This window comes from Typopeltis vanoorti, chromosome 5, assembly GCF_054136105.1.
Source record: "Typopeltis vanoorti isolate ZY-2024b chromosome 5, IOZ_Tvanoo_1.0, whole genome shotgun sequence".
Lineage (NCBI taxonomy): Eukaryota > Metazoa > Arthropoda > Arachnida > Uropygi > Thelyphonidae > Typopeltis > Typopeltis vanoorti.
In genome coordinates, this window is record NC_143553.1 from 103,034,010 (window position 1) to 103,058,428 (window position 24,419).

General features: G+C 36.8%; 1 protein-coding gene across 2 annotated transcripts in view; it reads right to left on the reverse strand.

Moving 5' to 3' along the window:
• LOC150106701 (uncharacterized) overlaps window positions 1–24,419 on the reverse strand; it is a 568,467-nt gene that overhangs the window by 152,840 nt on the left and 391,208 nt on the right. For both annotated transcript variants that reach the window (XM_090393288.1, XM_090393289.1), the window contains exon 13: window positions 8,738–8,777. In XM_090393288.1, coding sequence (XP_090249414.1) covers window positions 8,738–8,777 — 40 coding nt within the window. The remainder of the gene's footprint in view (window positions 1–8,737; window positions 8,778–24,419) is intronic.

The window sequence follows — 24,419 nt, forward strand, 5'->3', positions numbered from 1 at the left end:
GCCAAACTCTTTACAGACCATATTCTGGAATGTCAATGTGCTGAGAAACAAAATGAGTAAACTACAAGCATCTATGACATGTCACAGTGTTGAGGTAATCCTTGTAAATGAAATGCACCTCCCACCAACCAACAATCCAAGGCTTAGCAACTATGATCCATGCTACATGACAGGCACAATGCCAGGAAGCGGGGGGGGGCCACGGCAATCTTATAACGCTCAATACAGAACATATAAAACTGTATCCCACTGCTACCAACATAGAAGTCATGGGAGTGGAGGTCCAAATCGCAAATGTGTTCCTTGAAAATGTACTCTGTATCTAACTCTCCAAACAAAGTTACTGGAAGTAGACTTAACTGAAATTCTAGACACAAACCAAGCAGGAGATTGAACACTATGCATACAGTACTAACACAGAACAGCAGAACTATAAATTGAAATTTCTTGTCAGGAATTTTATTCCTGACGAGAAATTTCGATTCTGGGAGAACCACTCCACCAAATCAACAAGTTCTGAGAGTCATGGAAAACATCAGTGTAGGATTCAAATGGAAGCAGAATACAGAGGCAGTCTTCTTGGATGTTACCAAAGAATTCAAAAAATATGGCACAATGGGCCTATTTTCAAACTCCTGTAGGCCAAATTCCCACTAGGAATGGCCAAACTTACTGAATCATATATCAGCAATAGCAAACTCCAAGTGAAGTTGCAGGGAATCACAGCACGTGAAATCCCCCCCCCCCAGGGATTGCTGCTATCACCTCTGCTCTTTGCCATCAATGTAGCTACTATGTGACATTACATGCACAGTTTCTACTACAATGGTCCTATACACAAATGATACTGCAATAAGCACACTTCCTGTGATCCAGATTAGTAACAAAAACTTCAAAATGCAATCTAAGATCTGGAATAAACTCCATTACAGTTTATCACCTAGCAGTAGACTAAAACAACCTGGATAAACATCAACAACAAAAAAAAAATCATACTGAACAGGTCAAGGTTTTATTATTTTTTTGAAAAAAAAAAAGAAAAAGAAACTTACCAGTAGTCAACAGCCTAAAACGGATAAGGCAAGTGTTCAATAACCATCCCCAATCCAGAAATTTCTTTACATATCTGACAAAGGGATAAAGGCCAACAGGTCTAATCAATCCACTGTGCCAGAGAAGTTAACCTTGGTACCTTCCTGCATCTAATCCACACTGATGAGATCTCAATAAAGGTTGAAGTCAGTCGGGGGTAATGATCTTTCCATAATGCTATGCATTATGCATACCCAAAAGGGAATGTGCTTTGCATTATAGGATACTAAAACAATTGATGTGAAATCATCAGCTTCTATATATAAGTAGCCTAGTCATGAAGATACTTCACATGCAAATTCTGTTTGCTTACTCTTGGAAAGACCAAGCAAAAAAAACTTTCTATATCTTTTTTTGAAAATTTTTTCATTTGGTTATACGATAAAGTACAGATGCCAAAAAATTGTATTCTTGGTTTAATCTTTTATCCAAGTGTGAGCAAACAAAATTTGCACATGAAGTCACTTCATGACTGGGCTATTTGTATATAGAGTCTAACGAATTCATATCAGTTGCCTTAGTATCCATCCCATAATACAACAAACATATCCTTACATTCATGTATAATGCTATGCATTACGGGAAGAGCTACTAGCCAGATCGATTTTGACCTTTACTGAGGTCTCATCAGTAGGAGCCAGATCCAGCAGTGATACCAAAGTTTAAGTAATACAGAAGTCATATTTCCATATACAAGTAGTCAAAAGGTGTCACAACTCGTTACTAAATTACTCTGGATTAGAGAAAGATGTTGAAATTTTTTTCACTTGGTCATACTACAAATTACAGATGCCAAGAAATTATATTTGTGGTTTAATCCTATATCTAAGTGTAAGCAAACAAAGTTTGCACACAAGCCTTAAACTGTTCAAGGCTTGTGTGCAGTTCTTCTTTGTCTTAATATCTACAAGAGCCCAAAATCCAACTTTGCACAGATAGAGGAGCCTGTGTAGCTCAGCGGATGTGGCGTTTGCACACCACCGCGCTTGGCCGCAGGAAGGAAGACTTAGTTTCGAGTCTAGTCGGCGACTAGAGGAAATTTTTTAAGCGCCTCCGTAGCGCAATTGGAAGAACGACGGTACATTGCGCCCTTCGATTGGAATAGGCCTAAGTTCGATTCTCGTCGCGATGGGAGGAATCTTTATCTGGTCGATTTCAATCGATGGTGAGTTAGCCGATCTCATACGGAGGTAGCAGGGTTTTTTCTCCCGGAAACTCGGGTTTTTCATCCCGCATACATACAAATCGGCCCTTCAGAACACACGCAATTTACAGACAAAAATTACTAGTTGTGGTGGTGTTGGAGGTGGGCGGTAGATGGCGTTGATTCGTAGTAGAGGTAAGGTGTAGAGATAGTTGAAGATGTCCTCCCGCGATGAGTCTTCGGACTCCTTGGAGGTATCAGGAATAATAATAATGAACTTGGAAAATGGAAAAACGAACCTTAGAGCTTTATCTGTTAATTCAGGAAATTCATTCTGTATTTGTAGCCAAAATGATGATAACGTATTCTCATTGTATTTATTTTTTAGGAAACTGAAAGCTAGATCTAAAAGTTGGTTCTTCTTCTTCTATTGGCAATATATCCTTTTGCATAGATTTGTTGATATTGAAAAGGGTATCTTATCCACTCAATATTGATGTCCAATTTAGGGAAATACTATTCTAGATTCATTTGTAAGCTTTGTAAATGCTGCATGATAGTAATTTTTACATCATTATCATCATCAAATTTGTTCATTTAAACTTGCGAGTAATTCATGAAGAGGCATCTAGTAGTGATGGACAGTAGATGGCATAGGTGTAGTTGTGGTTCATTGTAGGTACCCTACCTCGATGAGTGTTGGGACTCCCTGGAGATGTCATAATAATAATAAAAGAGATGGAAACATGTCAGATTCTCCATTACCAACCTACTTTTATCATAACTTCATCTTTGCCAATGTGGCGTTCACTTTATCTTGGACATTAAATATAGAAATTTCCTTGCCTTGTAAAGAGAAATTAAGATTATTTAATACAGTAAATATATCTGCTGGGTACGCTAATTGACAAAGCCATTTCCAATTATGTAAATGTTTTTTCAATTCAAAATTTTCATCAAGAAAAACTTGTAGTTCATTCCAAAGTTTAAATAAACAAGTAAGGACTTTTCCATGAGAAAGCCAACGAACAGTATGAAAAAGAAGTTGTGTATGCAAAGTTGAGAGAAAAGTCTGATATTTAGAGGATGGCCTTTAATATAATTTATGATTTTTACAGCTTCATCCAGAACTTTTCTTAGGTCTGTAGATATCATATGTGTAGCAAAAGCCTCCCTGTGTATGCAGCAGTGTGTCGACTTTGCATCTGGTGCAACAGCTTGAATCCTTGAAAAGCCTTTTTTTAGATCCGACCATCGATTTCACTTCATCTGTACTTATTCCAACACAACTTTTCCAATCAAGCTTGTTTTGATTAATAAATGTATTTATATTGTTGAATATTTCTTCTCTCGTAGTATGTTCTGGCAAGGGTTGGCAAAATAAAAGGTCGTCATGAAATTTTTCATTTTTTTCATACCTAATAAACACCGAAGATTTGTAAAATTTGTATTGTCGGTGGATTCATCGACCTGCAAAGCATAATAATAACTCTTACATATATTGCATAACAATGTTTGTTTTATGTTTTCAGCCATTTCAGTGATTCTTTGATGAACAGTACTATCTGAAAGGCAAATCCTATCAAAAGCATTATTCTGCATTATCTCTGATCATAATTTCTGCTATTATTTTTGCTGCAGACTTGACCAAAGTTTCACCAATTGTTTCTGTTGCACCCATTTTGCTATTGATAGCAACACATGATATGAAGCTTCCTTCTGATTTTCACCTCCTGACATGATCAACATCATTTTTTGAGATTCTTTTAAATTTTTTAGTTTATAAATTCTGCAGGTTTGTCCTTGTATTCATTATGTTTTGATTTAAAATGGCGATTTAAATTAGATGATTTCAAGCTTTCATTTTTTAAAGTTTCACCACAAATGACACATAATGGAATAGGTTTCTCTTCATTTCCCCTACATGAAAATCCACATTTCAAGTAATTCATATCGTACTTACAAAGTTTTTTCATCTTCTTCCTGGTTGGTTCTTTAGAGATGTCAGACGACACCCTTATCAATTCATTTGATCCAGAGACAATATCAACATTTTCTTGTTGCTTACAGCAACATGTATCTGCTATATTGCTCTCTTTTATGCGTTTTATAAATTTAGTCTTTAAATGATCCATACTTAAGAATTTGAAAGCTAAAAGAATTATATTTATTTTAGGTATTATAACTTCCATACATTATTAAAGCAATTATATCACTATAAAAGTAGTACAAACCTATTAATCATTATTTTAGCCAATAACAAATTTGTAATATGATCAAATAATGAAGCACATTGATTAATATCTGCTTAACTCTCTTAATTACATCCACTAATGATTCATATAATTACTTTTTTTATCAGTCACTATCATATGCTCTTTGAGTTGTTGTAGGCTCACAATGTACGTTCATATACAAAGCTGAATGAAGATTCACAAGTGATCACCTGTGAATTTGCAAACAATTCAAATGAAGCAGTTATCACAATTTTATTATTATTATTACATAACAACGAGGATGGGCACCTACTCTACAACTCTCAATCAACTAGAACAACCACATCAACAGCATCTACCGCCCACCACCACTAGTATTTCCACAGATAATCACAAACATCCATGCTAATGGTGGGATTCGAACCCACAGCCTTTTGGCTGGCAAAAGGCTCATCGCTGCCTTGGCCATGCGTGTGGTAGTGTCTGTCGTTGGCTCGCTCCATCAACGAGACAAAAGTCCTAATTTCCTCCATCCTACTTTGAGGATCTCTCCTCAATTTGAGTAGGAGAATTCATAAATAATCTATAATTTATCGAGAAATATATATACGTTTAACCCCCCCCCCCCCCCCGCCAACCGACCATGATGTCTATAGATGGCCAGCTAAATGTGGATATGATTCTGTAACATCGATTGAATAATATGGATAAGAAGTGCAATTTAGTCTCACTATTTCATCCACTTGGCCAGTAGGGGAGGTTAAAATAATTCTTTTTTTCTTAATAATGATCCCATGCATTAATGATGAACAGCTGAAAATTGCCATGTATCCCCCCCTGAAGACCTTTCACGTACCCCTGGGGATATGCATACCACACTTTGAATAACACTGTCATACAATTATGCAATAATTTTGTTACTATCAACTTATCATTCTCCTATTCATGCATCACTTCTTTCATGTTAATTTTCTTTCAACTTGGTTTACTATCATTTGCATTTTGTTTTCTTCAGTGACTCTTGCATTCTTCCTGGATGCTTTTGACATTGGATTTTCACACCTTTTGTCAATATTATTCGCCACTTGGCTATCGTGCTTTCAACATTATTATTATTGCACAGCACCTAAATGATTCCTAAGACTTTTCATGGGAGACCTAACCTATCAACACAATATCTAACTCTTCTTGAAACCATTAGCAGACAAAGCAGTTACAAATGATTCAGGCAACCCATTGCATTCATTCACCACTCTCCAAGCAAAAAATCTAGTCCTGATACCCTTACTAACCACACTCTTACCCAACCTCCAGGGATGACTTCATGTTCTTCTCCCTCTAGCCAAGTGTTGAAACATTTCCACTGCATCAATCCTATAAAATACATTAACTTAAATGTTTCTATCATAGCCCCCTATTTTTCCCCCTACCAACCAACTTTTGCAGTTCACTAACCTCAAATGATGAGGAAGTGGTGGATAGGATCCATTTGCAGTGACCAAGATGGGTGATCTGTGGAATGCTCTCTATGAGGATTCCACAGATCACTCACCATCTTGGTCGCTGCAAATGGATCCTATCCACCACTTCCTCATCCCCCAAGAAACCCAGTGACTAGATTTGAGCACATTAATTCAGATGTGGTTGTATCGAGACTTTATAACAAGGGATGATAACTCCCTTATCTTTGTTTGTTAGTGTGTTCTTCAATAACCAAATAATCCCATGAGCTACCCTGGCTACTTTAGCAATGTGTCCTCTAAACTTCAACTCTATTTACTACTACCCCCAAATCGCTGGTTTCATCAGTTTCCTGGAGTACAGTTCCCTCAATGTGCTACACAGCTTGTAATCTTTGAATCCCAAAATGCATAACTTTTTCACATTAAATTAACTTCCATTCTGTTTTGCCCATACTGTCAGCCAATTCGAATCATCCTGCTGGCTCTCTTCATCACCTTCATTACCTATTACTGTATCCAACTTTGAACTATCAATCAGCAAACAGCTGAATATCTGCCTTCATATTATTTCCTATATCATTTATGTACAAATTAAAAAGCAGTTGTCCCAACACACTACTAGACACCTGTCTCCTCCTGGATTCTACTCCTCCATATACTACTTTTTGGTATCTGTCCAGGAACCATGCTTTTATCCATATCACCAGTTTCATATCCATTATCATTTGTCGCAGTTTGAGTAATAGAGTTCCATGGAATCCTGTCAAATGGCTTTCCAAAATCTAGCAGCATCATCGTGTAGCCATTCCCTTTATCCAACTCAGCTGTCACCCTATTATAAAAAGTTAATAGATTACTAAGGCATGCCTACACTTCAGAAAGCCATGCTGCCCCTCATAGAGTATCATATTCTTATATCCACCCATTCCTGAATTCTCTTTTTGACCAACTTTTCCAATATTTTTATCACCACTCCTGAAATACTGATTGATCTATAATTTGCTATCACAGACTTAGATCATCCTTTATGCAGAGGAATTATTTTGCCCTCCTTCTACCCTCTTGGAACTTTGCCAGAGCTGAGACTTAAATGAAACAGCCTAGTCAAAGGCATCATCCCTGCACATCCTCTTAAAATGTAAGCCAATATCCTGTCTAATCCCCCAGCTGTATTTGCATTCAGATACTGCAAATATCCTAAGTACCTCTAATTCATTAACTTCTGTTCTCACACCAGTCCCTGTCACCTCTGCAATAACAATATCTTCACTTGGATGATATACTCTTGCAAAATAGTCATTCAATAGCTCAACAATTTCGTCTGCCTCTCTTACCTGTCTACCATCTACACTCATTAAAGTTATTCTTCCTCCTACTTGCCACATAATGAAAAAAACTCTTTGGAATTTCCTTTCACCTCTTTGGCTAATTTCTTCTCATAATCTGATTTTGCCTTCCTTACCATGCTGGTCACCTTTTTTGTTTGATCCTTGTACTGTTCATAAGTTAGGTGGTTACTATTCTCCTTATACACCCTCCACAACATTTTCTTTTTTTGCAACTCGTTATTAATGATACTACTCATCTCTGTCTCTCTAATTCCTATCTGATTTATCCTCCTAACCTTGGGTATACAGTGTGGTATTGCTTTCTCCAGATATCCCTTGACTATCCCCCATGCACTGTGAACAGCCTTCCCTTGAAGATCTTTAAGTCATAGTATTGCTTCAAGCTGCCTCCTAAATGTATCATAATCACCTGCCTTATAGTTCCACATATACCCCTTCTTAACCGGAATTTCCACATGCTTTGCTATCTCCCGAGTCAAGACCACGTGATCACTTTCTTTATTTGGAGGCAATGCAGCCACCTTAGTTATGGATATATCTTCTGACTCTATAATAAGATCCAATACTCTCTTATCGCGAGTTCCCTGCATCATATTCTTCTTCAGGTAATTATCGCTCAGTATGTGTATAATAGAGTATCCGTAGCTCAATAGACAAAGGTCAGAAATACCTGGATTCGATTCCCATCCATGACATGAGGAACTTTTATCTGGTCTCTTTCAGCTAAAGGTGGGAAAGCTGGTCTCACACAGAGGTAGAAGTTTTTTTCACCCAGAAACTTGGATTTTTTATCCCTCAGAACAGCAAACTGGCCCTGTACACACACGCACGGAGCAACAGTCAAAAATATATAGGGAACCTTTCCCCTGCACATGGATCTTGGGGTTCCTGTGCAGTATTAGCTCCAGTGTAGTATTATGGATGGATCCATAATTGCAAACCTTCAATATGAAGATGCCACCTAAGAAGATGTGTATAATTCCATTTCCCTCCTTCCTTTCTGCCATGTCATCTTCCTTCTTCCAATCTATGTCTCTGAATATCTGCATTCATTGAACTAATCTGCTCATGCATATTTTCCACATCATCCTTGGCACCCCTGGCCTATAGCAGCAACCAATTCTATATTTTGCCATATTAGCTTAGATCTCACACCTGATTGACTCAAAAAGAAATCTGCCCTACTTACTCCTTATCTTGTTAACTGCAATTCATCTACTATCATCAGCAGTACCCCACTTCCTGTACTCTATTCTCCCTGAAAATGCTAAATCCATTACATTCTATCCCTGTAACTATGTCATCTGCTATTAGGTAAGTCTTACTAATGCCTATACATGACCCATACTTCTGGTAAACTCTTTCTGAATACTAACATGAACTATTCTTCAAAATTTATTTGTCAAACAAGTATGTTTCAAATGATATTTTAAGATTTATTTTCATTTAACTTAGATAGCATATATTACTCACGGTTTTGGTCTTCCTCCTACCATCGTAGTTAATCCTGGAGCTTAAATCAGCCATGAAAAAAAAAAAAATTAACCCATTATATAACCCAATGTAAATATTTAACACTTGTTTGTCTTTCAATGAAAATAAATAAAAAATCACTATCTCAAAGAATAATATTTTATTATTATCCTCATCATTAGATCAGAATCAAAACATTTATCATAGAATGCCTTCACCATTATATATAATGTTCATCAAACTATGCAATAAAATTCTACTCACCCAGCACTCTCAAAGCAAAAATTTATTTCTCATTCCCACCAAATACAACCCCCTCTAGAGTGCAACTGGAAGAACAATGGGAAATTGTATCCTTAAGATGGAAAGGAAATTAGTTCAATTCTCATGTGACAAAAGAAATCTTTATATGGACCTTTTCAACTGAAGATGAGTTAGCAAATCATATATGGAGACAGCAGTATTTTTTCTTCTGAAAACTCAAATTTTTCATCCGGTATACAAGGCCAATTGGCCAGAGAACAAATGCAATTTACATACAAAAAGTACTATTGAGTGGCAGGTGACAGTGTGTGCAGATGGAGGATCAAATAGTAGAGATGGTAGTGTGTGTGTGTGTGTGCAGTGGGTGAAATGTCATTCTGTGACGAATCCTTGGAGGTTTCATGTAATAATACGCCTTTCAGGATCGGTCTCTTGTTATGTTCATCTCATCCAACATTCTATGGAAAAATCTGTTCTGAATTAATTTGATACAGTGTTGCAAAGACTGCACAATACGTTGCTTCTATGACCAGAAGCACACTGACAACTAGTGATAAAGAGGTGGTTGCGCTACTGTATAAAGTATTGGTCACATCAAAAATGGATTATTGTGCTCAAATTTGGTTAATCAGGTTCCATTATGATATGGGAATTCAGAGGATTTAGATTCAAGTGACTAAGGTTCTGGAGTACTGATGGGGAGAAGTTGAGAGAATATAAACTGCAGATTTTAGAAGACAAGAAGAAAAGAGGGGGGATGTGATAGGGATATTGAAGCCAGTGAGAAGATCTTTCCAGAATTAATACAGAAGGGATTATATACAGAGTAGAAAGTGAGAAAGGAAGAACTAGAGGTCATACTTGGAAGAGGTGTAAAGGTGAGAGTGAGAAGTATGTTTTTTACATGGAGAGGTAGATAAGTAGAATGTATTGCTGGAACATGTTGTGAATACTAGAAGTGTGAATAAGTTTAAAGTTCATTACAAGAGATATGTTGCGCTCTGAATGAGAGTTTCCATGATAAGTCTGTTGAATGTACAGACCTTTATTATAATAAATTAATCTTTTACCCAAGCATGCAAAACAAAGCTTGTGCTTTTAGTATCCTCAAGCACAAGCTTGAAGATACTTCACAGCTGGTTTACTTGTATAGAGACACTGTTTGACTTCACATCTAATGCCTCGGTATCCTATAATGAAAAATGCACTTGTATACTATCACAACTGGTTTACTTGTATAGAGACGCTGTTTGACTTCACATCTAATGCCTCGGTATTCTATAATGAAAAATGCGCTTACTTTCAGATGTATACATTGTTCTGCATTATAAGAAGAATTATTACCATGTTTATTGAGGTGAAAAAAAAGTTAAGAGTGTTTTTCGTGGGCCTGGAGTAGTACAGGGGCACAAGAGAGAGAGAGAGAAAGAAAGAGCCTGATAGTATTAAGAGAAAGAAAAGACAGGTTGAGGGAGAGATATAGAAAAGGTCTCAGCTCCTTTATATCAGAGATAGTCAAAGGCTATCTTTTCACCAGTTTTATGCAGCTGAACAACCAAAAGACCAACTAGACCAAGAAGGAGCTAAGAGAATGGAACAATCTGAAAAACCTCTCACAATAAGAATAGACAGAATTTTATTCCCACTGATACTGCATAATGTGTGTGTTTTCAGTACAACCTAGCAAAAATTTGGTATCCCCTAGAATACTTCTTTCTCGATATAAAAATTGACAAACTGAACAATGATATTTCCATAAATATCAAAATTATTTTTCCAATGCTAACTGTTGGGCATTCCATTATTACTCATAGAAGAACAAGTTATTTATTTTCAGTTATTCCCCCCACCCACCCACACAGATGCATATCCATCAGAACCACATGTAACAGACTGGATCTCTGATGTCAAAGTACTTGATGGCATTTACTGGAAAGCTACCATATGCATTTCTCCAAGCAAGATTTCTACTGTTAGGATTATACTTGAAACTTCATTAAGTTATTAAATAGAATGTCACTAGAAATACCCAACTGTAGAACTTCATGGTGGAAAAGTTAAATATTAACCTTTTCCTTGTGAGGGTTAGCTGTTATTAATGGATAAAAATTTGATGCCAGAATCATATAGCAGCTGGAGGGTTAAGTACAGAATGCTATAGTATTCAGGTCTGAATACTACAGCAATCACCCAAGACCTGAGAACAATTCTCAGGTCTTGGGCGATTGTAATTGTTTTGTAATAATATGCTGTTTAATGCATTATTGTAAAGAAGGCCATTTGCCTATATTGTAAGCCTCTTTGGTTACCACACTATTGTAATATCTTTATTCTAATTAGCAGTGCCCTTTTGCTTTCATAACCTTTCTCACTTATTTATTGTGTGCTATGTTTATCCACCTTTCACATTTACTAGTCGTATGCCTATGAACACTGGAAAATTTATTTGTTAAGACTGCACCACCAGTATTTCTATATCAGCATAAGACTCGGTAATACGTCCGGTAGATCTCTCTCTCTCTCTCTCTCTCTCTCTTACTAGCATAAATTTGTTCAATAAAGTTTACATAAACAGTTGTGGTTCGAAGTACTTAAACTACACTTTTAATGCCTTAGTTGTTTTCCGCTCACAGATCCGAGTTTATTTAGGATAAAATAAAAGATCAGGTGGCACTCTATTAACATATAATTAAAACACATTTATTTACATTAATAACAAAATACATTAATTAAATGATAGGGAGGTTACTCTCTCTACCTATCCGTTAGATTTTTTAGCATAAAGAAACAAACTTTCCGTTTTCAATACTAAATAACTATACAATATAATTACTCAATTACTTCTCCGCTTATTAAATTAAATTATTGAAACTCTAATTTACTCACAAAGAGGTTAGCTAGCTATGTAAAGTTATCTCACAAATTATATTTCAATTAATAACAAATTAGAGGACTCTCTTTATAGACACTTCATATTACTATTTCTTATCAGTCCATCTATAACGCTCTGCGTCGCACACTCATCCAAAGGTCTTGCACTAAAGTCCCTATGCTTTTCCTTTCATCTCGGGCCTTAGGCTTCTGTTTGGAGAGTCTTGCTTCAGGGGACATTTTGTCGGGATATTGGCGGGCTTTGGACTGCAATTTTCCGGTACTTGAAATGCTCAAGCAAGAAGTTTCAGTATATGGGCTTGAAGATCGCTCTGCGGTTTTTGGTTTCGGTGGCCCTCCTGTGGCAAAAGACTTCCGACAGACAATGTCTCAGGTATTTACATCGGCTGTTCTCTCGTCATTCCCATTCTTCTCCTCTGGCGTGGGTTTGCCATAATGTCTGGTCCTCTGGATCCTACTGCCGATATTTCTGCCTTTAACTGCCAACTCCGATAACTCTCGATGTTCGGCTCAGTCCCTCTTTATTTCATATTCTCCGGGACCGTGCACGAAGGGTTGTAACCCCCAAAGAATTCATCATGACTCCTTGATCTTCTGTTAAGACCGACCCATTCTTTCTTCTCCTCCGTGCACTCTTTTAATCCTATCTTTTCGGGCAGCGGAAACTTGTCTGAACCTTGCCGATCTCTTTGACACTGACCTAGAAGGTGTTTATACACAGAGCTCGCAAACAACTTTCTCATACACTTAAATCGTAAACAACTTTTTTGTGCTCTTATACATAGCTATTATACAAAGTTCCGGTGGCAAAGCATTGCCTTTGTTTTTTACAGTCTAGAAATTTTTGTTAACGCAGTAAGTACAGTCAATTCCTTCCCATACAGTTATTTACATTAATATTTAGCATAAAATACATAAAGACATATAAGGTTATTTTTGTAACAATCTCATGACACTTGACTTCTGTAAAAATCGATGTAAAGTGCTTTGGTACTTCCAAGCTACATCGAGTTTTACAGTTTATTCCAAATAGTGAGAGATGAAAAACCTAGACAGTATACCAGAGGTCTGCACATGTGTGATTGGTTTGTAATATTTTATGAATGTTTGAGACTGTAACAGCAGAATTTTACTACTAGAAATCATAAGCCTCTATACTTCTTTGATAGTTCAAGAAATTCCTTTTTAACTTCTTACTGGCCACAAATACACATTATTCATCTGCTACAGGCCATATTCTCAGCTTTCGGTTATTATTATTATTATTATTACCCCAAGACCTCATGATGTCAAAGACTAATCTGGGAGGTCCTTTTATCACACACACACACACACACACACACACACACACACACACACACACACACACACACACACACACACACACAGCTCATCATACCGTGCCTCGAACACATTCAAACTCCTTGCAGACACCACACTCTCAGGCAAGGCATTCCAATCATTCACAACTCTGCATGAAAAAAACCTGCTCCTCACTCCCTCTTTATACAGCTTCCAGGGATGACCTCTGGTCTCCCACTACTTTCTGTTAATAAGGGATTTTCAAAAACTATCTGGTAGATGCAATGTCTAAGTATTCCAAGGGGAAAGGAGGTTAAATAAGGTAGGTGTGAGATGAATGAATAAAGAGATTAAGCATGTGATAAAGAGAAAGAGGGCATTGTGGAGGCAGCATAAGAGAAGTGGAAATAACCAATTTCTTCAGTTCTACAAAGACAGGCAAGGAGGGTAGCTAAAGAGAGGTATGAAAGCAGTTAGCTAATGAAGCCAAAAATAATCCTAAGGAGTTCTTTCAATATGTAGCCAGCAAAAGAAAGAATGATTATGGATGGATGATACTAATAGGAGAAAATGGTATAAAGACAGCTGTTGCAGAATGTGTGGTGGAGATACTTAATGAGCAATTGATAAAGGTCTTTCAATCTTGTGAATGTGACTTGATGGAGAGATTGAGAGCAGGAGATGATTGGGAGGAGAGACTGACTGTAAGTGAGCAAGAGGGGGTATGGGGAGTTAAGTAAACTAGATGTTAATAAGGCTGTGGGACTTGATAATATATCACCATGTATTCTGAAGGAATGTGCCAGGGAGTTGACACCTGTCTTGACATATTTTTTAATATGAGTCTTGGACTCGGTCAAGTCCCTAAGGAGTGGAAGGAGGACAAGATTGTGTCACTTCATAAAGGAGGTGATCGAACTCAAGCATCAAACTATAGGCCTATCTGTGTGTCAGGTGTTGTGGTTAAGTTGTTGGAGAAGTTTGTGAGAACTAGGATCCAAAGTTGGGCTGACAACAATGGTATTATCTTTGATGGACAGCATGGATTTGCTAAAAGGAGATCATGTTTTAGTAATCTACTTACTGATTACAATAAAGTGACTGCTTCCTTGGACACAGTAATATACTTAGATTTTGCAAAGGCTTTTGATAGAGTACCTCATGAATTGATAGTCAAACTAGAGCAGATGGAGTTGGATATTAGATTAGTGCACTGGATTGGAGACTGGCTATCTGATAGGTATCAACAAGTTGTGTATGGGGGGAGCGATATCCAGGAAAAGGAAAGTCACTAGTGGAGTGCCTCAGGGGTCATTACTATTTAACTTGTATATTAACAATACATGTGAAGATTTGGATGGAGATATTCAGTTGTTTGCAGATGATGCAAAGTTGGGACAAACCATGAAGAGTAGAGAAGATGTTGTGGCCTTACAAGAAGACTTAAATAAATTGTGTGATTGGGCACGGAAATGGAGATGTGAGTTCAATGTTGCAAAATGTAAGGTTTTAAAATTTGGAAAACAAAGATGGGATGCAGAATTTATGCTTCGTGAGGATATATTGTTGGAGGTGGAAGAAATAAGAGATCTGGGGGTGATAGTGGATAAGGATCTGAAATTTAGGGGACACATAGCCAAAATTGTGAAAACAACACAAAGGCTACTGGGAATGATGCGGTCACTGACGTGTAGAAGTAGGGAGATTCTTGTTCCATTATATAAGACTTTGATTAGGCCACATATGGACTATTGTGCCCAGATTTGGTCACCTGGTTTTCAGAAGAATGAAGATATGTTGGAAAGGGTCCAAAGGTGACTGACTAAGGTAGTTTCTGCCCTCTGGAATGACGAGTATGAAAAAAGATTGAGAAGATGTAATTTGCAGAGTCTGGTGGACAGGAGGAAGAGGGGAGATATGATAGAGACCTATAAGTTGGTAAGGGGTTGTTATGGGATTAATGCTGGAGAAGTTCTACAGAAAATAGCTTTCAGTTATTTAATACAATAAAACTATAGAAAGTTGTTTATTTGGATATTCTGAAATTAACAAATTCCCCCCCCCCCCCATACAGAGCTCTGATTTCAAAGGAAAGCATATGCTACAATTTGTGTCATGCTCTGTGTGTGTGTGTCTGATGTTTGGAAATCCAGTGTATGAGATAATTTACTGTATCCTGTTCCATGATATGTTGACCCCCTGCCTTCTGTAAATGATAAGAACAAACTGATGATTCTGATGTTCAAATAATTTATTCTGTGGAAGCTAGCCACACGTAAAAATACAAAATATCCAATTCCAGCGTAAAATAATTATAATTATACTCATTTAGTTTTCAATATTTAGATTTAATCTTGCAAGTATTTCTACATACACTTTTTTTTTTATTTCGACGAACAGATCAACTAAATTTATTACTATAATTCATGTGTTGGGTCATTAAATTTCAACCAAGTATCATCTTTATTTTTCTGTTTTTACTTTTTTAATAGAGTGCAAACATTAATAAAAATAAACCATAACTATATTTATAACATCTAACTTCTTCCCTCAAATAAGTGAATTAATTAACACATTTGAAAAAGAACATATAATTACAATGTAATCTTTAACATTCCGCTAAAAATGTAAATCAGTGAGATTTACTTTGATTTGTAAATGCCATTAAATTATACCTTAATACTCTTTAAAACGTGTTTAATTTCAACGATTACTGTTTTACATGAAGCACATATTAGACAAATCTCATTACTCAAATTGTTTAAATAGCAACACTGTTATTGAACCACAATTAGTGCATGTTTTGTACCCATCGAATAGTAAAGGACATTTAAATTTTAACAGACAGTGAAGAACAATTACAGCAATGGGTTTTGTTTATAATTTTATAATTTATTTGTTAAATTTGAAAAAAATTTAAGAGTAATACAGTACTGTACTGCATTAACATTCTGACTCTACTAAAACAATACCATAGTGATTTAGCATATTGCAGTGATGACACTATCAATAAACCCTTTAATATTAGATCAACTTTGGTGCAAAGTCGTAGTCACTTTACAAAATTTTTTAATTTTTATTGCATGTTATTATTATTAACCAAGACTACGTGGAGTTAAAGACTCATCTAGGAGGTCCTTTTGTCATACACACAGCTCATCATGCCTTTAACACACTCAAACTCTCTGAAGACACCACACTCTAGGGCAAGGCATTCCAAGCATTCACAAATCAGCATGCAAAACACCTGCTTCTTACTCCCTGCTCATACCCTCCTTACACAGCTTCCAGGGATGACCTCTGGTTCTCCACTGATCTCCCATCATTTGCTGTAAAACCTCTCCAACACTGATCCTATAACAACCCCTAACTAACTTGTAGATCTCTATCATATCTCCTCCTATCCACTAGACTCTGTAAATTGCATCTTCTCGACCTTACCTCATATTCAACATTCCAGGTCAGAAACTACCTTAGTCAGTCACTTCTGGACCCTTTCCAACATCTCTTTGTCCTTTTGAAAACCAAATCTGTGCAAAGTAGTCCATGTGTGTGTGTGTGTGTGTGGCCTAATCAAAGCCTTATACAACTGAACAAGAATCGCTCTACTTCTACAAGTCAGTGTCCTTTGCATCATTCACAGAAGTCTTTGTGTTGTCCTCACAATTTTGGCAATGTGTCCCCTAAATTTCAGATCCTTATCGACTATCATTCCATTCCTCCACCCTCTGCCAAATTTTAAAACCTTACATTTTGCAAACATGAACTCGCATCCCCATTCTCATGTTCATTCATTCAATTTATTTAAGTCTTCTTGTAAGGCCACAACATATTCTCTATTCTTCATAGTTCATCACAACTTTGCATCATCTGCAAACAACTGAATAAATCCATTCAAATCTTTGCCAATATCATTAACATACAAGTTAAACAGTAATGGCCCTAAAATAGATCCCTGAGGTGCACCACTAGTGACTTTCCTCTTCGGGGATATTGCTCCCCCGGCTATATCAATAACCTTTTGTACAATTATGAGGAAAGAGGAAATGTAATGAAGCTTGTGAATCTAACAAACATAAATGGTTAATACTAGTACAAAAACTGAACAAAATATGAAGAAAAGGATGATAAATTAAATGAAACTGTAGCACCTGGCGTATAAAAGAATTCTCATTAAATGAGTTTTTGTTTTTGTTCTGACTGCTTCTGATTTGTTTATTGCTGCCAATCCTAACACTGAATGAACCATTAAAGGTCAGCATGTAGAGAAAAACAGAGAAAAAACCTGTACAAACTGCATTGTTTAAATTAGTTTTTCCAAATAAAAACTTGTGTTCAGTTATGAACAATAAAAATCTTTACTATTTTTTTGTTTTATTTTAATTGTTTAAAATTTTTCTATGTGCAAGTTCTTCAAGCTTGATTTTATAACAACTCCTTACCCATTTGTACATCTCTATCTTATCACCCCTCTTCCTGCTGTTCACTAGACTCTGTAAATTGCATCTTTTCAATCTTTCCTCATATTCAATATTCCAAAGATCAGAATCTACTTTAGTCAATCATCTCTGGACCCGTTCCAACATTTCTACATCCTTTTGAAAACCAGGTAACTGTTGTGTCGGAAAAAGCGATGAGTCATCCCTTTTTCCCACCCAATGTTATGTTACCTCAGAAGGAAGGGATAAGGACATGCTTATGCCTCCTGATGGGAAATGCACCGAATAATGTCCCAAGAAAATGTAAATAACCAGATGTGTAAATTCTAAACAGTGTCAAGATAGCCCATATGTTTATTGAGATAGTAATTGTAAATGAATTAAAGTAGAAAGTTATGTAATATTAACAAGTAAATATGTATAAGCTAAGTACAAGTTTTAAGACATGTGAAGACAGTTCGTAGCCACGGCGTCCAATCAGCTGCCGCCGTATGCGTGACGACACCGCCCAGTGAGGGAGCTGTTCTGAAGTATAAAAGTTTCGGCGAGAGTTCGAATCGCTCTCTTATCTCTTGTCTCTTATCTCCGATTTCTGGTGTCTCGTCTCCGAGGTTCATCGGCACCAAGTTTCCTATAGGAGAGCTATGTAGAGCTTGCTGCCACGTGCAGCAAGGATCTCCCCTTGCTATGCATGTTACATCGGTCAAAGCTGCAACTACAATGTGTTCAACACATAAGGAGAAAGAGCCGCTGATGAAATCCACGTCAGCGTACAGATCTGTGCATGAGTGTTTTCGGTTCGTGTAGAACAAAGCCCGCCATCAGAGGAGGTACAGTGAACAGATCAGAATACCTTGTCAAAACAAGAACGGTAAGTGAAGATTTTCTTATATTAATGTAGGATTAAAGTATCCATGGAGTAAAGAAACAGAAGTTACGAACACATGCTATTTACGTGTTGTGCCATAAGAACAGTCTGCAATTTGGACACTTGTGTCTACTGTTAAGAAGAAAACATATTAGGCTCCAGCCGAACAGGAGGCCGAGCTCCGGACTGTTTAAGTGATTTAAGAAAAGTAATGTCATATGATCAGAAAGTAGTTAAGTGTTAACAGATATTTTGGGGGAGAGAATTAAGTAGAAATAAGTACTATTGTCCTAGAGAATTATATGTCAGATTTATTGAATTGTCTAGTGTTTATATGTAATGTTTCATGTATGATATTATCAGGTAACTTAATTGTGAGAGTCTGTGGATAGATATATGTACAGAAGTGAGGAATTTATGCCCAGTAAGAGATCATAGTGCAGAAGTTTAAATGTGTTTAATTAAGTAAAGGGGACCCAGACTCTCTTAAGATTCAGAATTTAAATAACATGTATACTTGCCTTTGTGAAATAATAATGTGTTTTCTTTTACATAATCAATTGAGTTTGTTATACCTTCTGCGGATTTGAATTACCGTTTGGAAAATTTCGTACCGTGCATTTAAAGGGGAAACCAATAGTGATGTGAGAATAGGAACCACGACTGCATATATCTTGATCCCTACAATTTTCTTTAAGTATTTTAGATAGTGTATCAGAATTTAGTTGCTGGCTGGTGCAGTCTTTAATCTATACAAATTTGTCAGCAACCGAAGTCTGAGAATAAGAGAAACAAAAAGTTTAATGTTAACTGCAAAGGGTAAAGTTAAAGAAAGTAAATTAAAGAGGAAAGATAAAAAACACAAAAAAAACGGGGATATAACATAACCAAATCTGTGCACAGTAGCTCATATGTGGCCTTATACAGAGGAACAAGAATCTCCTTACTTCTACAAGTCAGTGTCCTTCGCATCATTCCCAGAATTCTTTGTGTTGTCCTCACAATTTTGGCAATGTGTCCTCTAAATTTTAGATCTTTATCCACAATCATCCCAAGATCTCTTATTTCCTCCACCCCAAATAATATATCCCCACAAAGTGTAAATCCTACATTCCATCTTTTTTCCAAAATTTTAAAACTTTACATTTCGTAACACTGAACTAGCATCCCCACTCTCATGCCCATTTCACTCAATCTATTCAAGTCTTCTTGTAATGCCAGAACATCTACTCTGCTCCTCATAATTCGTCCCAACTTTGCATCATATGCAAACAACTGAATATCCCACATACAGATCTTCTCCATTATCATTAACATACAGATGTGATTTTCCTGTTCTGGGATATTGCTCTCCTATACACAGCTTGCTGATAGCTATCAGATAGCCAATCTCCAATCCAATGCACTAGTCTAATATCCAACCCCCCCCATCTGCTCTAGTTTGACTATCAACTTATCATGTGGTAATTATCAAAAGCCTTTGCTAAATCTAAGTATACTACTGTGTATCCATCTCCTTTGTCCAATAAAGCTGTCATTTATCATAATAAGTAAATTGATTACTGAAACATGATTTCCCTTTAGCAAATCCATGTTGTCAATCAAAGATAATACCACTGTTGTAAACCCACTTCTGGATGCTGGTTCTCACCAGCCTCTCTAACACTTTAACCACAACTAACACACCAGGGGCGAATGCTGGTCTTGAAATTTAAGCTTGCTCTTGTTATCATTCAGGGAGTGAGAGGTGTGATTGAAGTCTGATTAGCGGAATAATGAATTACTGACCATTTACAACTATATATTTAGAAATTTATGTACATTTAATCATACAAATACAACATTTATTTTACAAATGATATTCTATCTTTTTCAATTTAGCTACTTGAAAAAGTAGCTAAATTGAAATACAAATTCTACCCCTACAGTTCTTCTTTATGAACTGGTCAATAACATCATCATAAAAAGTAGGTTGTAACTTAATTTTCCCAAGCAACATGCACACTTTTAAAGGCTGGCTGAAGCTCACTGGCTAGAGCTACTTTGACTGCATATGGCCTGGGTTTAAGACGACGTGAAGGGAGCGGAAATGGCTATGTGCGCACATGAAATCACAGTGCCGCAGCAAGGACCTGGAAGCTCCCACAACTGAGCAAGCCAAGTTAGCTTTGACTAGACAAGCAAGCATCAGCCTTCAACACACAACACAAAGCTCAATTATTGCCGTGCAAGCTTAAGACGTTTTCTGTCTACAAAAATAAAAGCCTAAATGGAATGCTTATAAATGCATGCATTTATTAACAAATAAATATTACTTCTTTCTCAAGTAATGAGCTTGCATAGCAAGCATGGAGAATTCACCCCCTGAGATAGGATTATAATTTGATGATCAAGCTCTGTCACCTCTCTTATGAAGTGTAAAGTAGCACGATCTTGCCTTCTTTCCACTGCTTTGGAACTTTCTCAATGAAAGACTTGTATTAAACAAATATGTCAAGGCGATATCAATTCCATGGCACATTCCTTTAAAATACATGTGATATATTATCAAGTCCCACAGCCTTATTATCATCAAGTTTGCTCAATTTCCCATACACTTTCTGCTTGCTTACAGTCAGTCTTTTCTTCTCAACATGTCCTCCTCTCAAACTCTCCATGATATTATACTCACAAGAATGCAAGATCTTTATGAACTGCTCAATAAATATCTTAACTATATCCTCTGCAGCATTTGTTCTTATACCATTTTCTTCAATTAATGTCATACTTCCATAATCATTCTGTTTTTTTGCTGGCTACATATCAAAAGAATTCCCCAGGATTTTTTTTTTTTTTTTGGATAATATACACTGTTGTCCAAAAGCTAAGGATGAACTGCATTTTTACTTGTATATGAAAAAAGTTTCATGATTGCAGCCAAATGTGGGCATAAATTTATTTCCCTTAATAAGTCCTTTGAGTTGTTAAGTGCAAAAACCTTAGACAGTATATAATGGAAGGCACAAGAGAGTTAAGAGTTTTCAATGGCGTGTCTAATCTTCCCTTGGTGTTTCAGAGTTACCATGAAGTGATCACTTGGGTTGGCCAATTATATTGGAACATCTGTGAAGAAGGGATATACACTAGTGTCCAAAAGAGCTAAGGGCGAACTACATTTTTACCTGTATATAAAAAAAATTTGATGACTACAGCAAAATGTGGACATAAATTTACTGCCAGTATACCAATAAATTATATTACACAAAAAAATATTTTATGAATTTCATACAATAAATTGCAATACATTATTGACAAAAGCTAAAATTTCCTAAGGACGTAGTTGAGCAATTAATGTACATTTCTTACAGAAAACTATGTGTAGAAACATTTCAGTCTGGAATATGTCCACCCTGAACTGCGATGCAGGTTGCACAATGTCATACCATGCAATTCAGGAGTTCTTGAGGCAAACTGGCCTGCTCCTCCTTCAGACCAAAGATAAAGTCTTGTTTGTTTTCGGTAGGAGAATTTCAAGCAGCAAAGAATCTCCCTGTTGTGCCCCAAACATGTTCTATGGGGTTGAGATCTGGGAAGAGTGCTGGCCACTTGATTTGATTAATACCCTTGGTCTCCAAGAGTATCTCCACTACTTGTGTATGATGTGGTGTGGCATGTGTCATCCATAAAAATGACTTCCCCTACAGCACCATAGAACAATTGAACATGATGTTGAAGAACTTTGTTGCAATATCGTTCACCAGTGATAGTCCCTTTTTCCAGAAACTGCAGCTTGGTGCATCCATTAAGCATAATGCCTCCCTACACCATGACACCAGCACACCATATCTATCCCTTTCAAAAACATTCTCACGATGGTAAGCAGTACCACTTTCATGCCAAATCGAGTGTCATCTAGAATCATAGGAAAGACTAAATGACTCTCATCTATAAAGAGTACATTAGCTCATTGGTGTCTTGTCCAATATTTATGGATACAACACTGCTACAAACATGCTCTACAATGAGCTGTGGATAAAGGAACATAGATTACAGGCCTTTGGGTATATATGCCTACTTGCCGCAGATGTCTTCCAGAGTTTTTAAAGATATCTGTGTACCGTCCTTAAATGGAACAGACTTACAAGTTGACTTGCTGTGGTGTGTCAATTATGTTTTGCTGTTATAACTAAAAATTTGTCTTCATGTTCTGCGGCATGCGGCAGGGCGAGGGCAGCCTCTAAGTATATGTCTGGAACACATTGGTTTGAAACACTGCAGAGAGTCTGGATACAAGGCTGTGTGAGATTCAAAAGTTTGTGGCTATATCAGTAATTCTGCAGCCTTCTTCAAACTTTCCAATAATTCTTCCCCGTGTGAAACATGATGTTTTTGAGAACCAAAGAAGCTATTAGTGCTTTAAGTCGGGGGCAACATTACTCCCAAACGTTCCAAAAGCCGAAATAATGGTGTCCGTTGAATGGGGAATATACCACCTTCTGCCAATAATACATTTAGATGTGGCCAACATCCTAATCAAGCCTAAGCCTTCCAGAAATAATATCCCTCATAAGGAAATCACTGCACTAAAAGAGTTACATAATAATAATATCATATTATCATAACAAAAGCAAACAAAGGGAATGCAACCGTGGTGATGAACCTAACAGAATATGAAAACAAAATGCACACACTTTTACAAGATCAGTCAACATACAAAATTATAGATTGCAATCCCACCAACACACAAAAGAATAAGGTACGTAAATTACTGAAAAAAGTCACTTCCTGGTTCAAAGAAACAGTAACCAAACTCAAGCCCTTCCATGTTAAAACACCCAGGATATATGGAGCACCAAAAATTCACAACAAGGTACACCCTTATGCCCTATTATAGAAAGTAAAATAGTTCCACATACAAACTGGCTAGACATTTAGCCAAGCTACTAGCTGCTCTCACAAACAATTTTCCCTCCTTTGTCAAAAATTCTGCCCACCTAAAAAGTATTTTAGAACACCATACCTTAAAAAGATCAGACTTAATGGTGAGCTTTGATATCACCTCACTATTCACAAATGTATCACTAATTGAAACCCTTAATCTGCTAAAGTCACACTTCCCCCTGATATATTTGAACTATTTAAATTCACAATACATGCAGGATATTTCACATGGAAAGAGAAAATAAACAAACAATTAGATGGGACAGCTATGGGCTCCCCCACTTTCTCACTCCCTTAGCCAACTTCTATATAGAACACCTGGAAAAACTAGCTATCAACACAATCACTCTCAAACCAACACTTTGGCTATGCTATGTTGACGACGTGCTTGCTATTTGGCCACACGGCCTAGGCACATTGGATACATTCTTAGCACATTTGAATAGCTAACATCCAAAAATCCACTTTCCTGGATACACTAATCACACATCTTCCAGATGGTTCCCTTATCATTCTCAGTTTTTTAGAAAATCCACACATAGAGGGAGATATTTACACAAACAAATCCTCTTCTCAACAGTATGGCATCTTAAAAATGCCAACCCACAGAGCGAGAGCAATCTGTTCCGATGACAATGCTCTTGCTGCTGAACTGGCTTACTTACACCACATCTTCTTGGTCAATGGCTATAATCTCCATAAGATAAACAAAATACTAAATGCTCCTAAGAAACCCCTACCACTATCAACCACGGAGAACTACAACAAAACAGTCACTATCCTATACATTAAAGGCACATCGGAAAAGATATCTAGAATTCTTAATAAACATCAACTACGCACTATATTCAGATCGTGTATGTCAAATTAGAAACTATCATCCATTCACCCAAGGACAGCATCCCTCCTTTATCACATCCAGGAGTCTATGAAGTACCCTGCTTGTGTGATCAAGCTTACTACGGTCAAATAGGATGAACTGTGGACATCCACATCA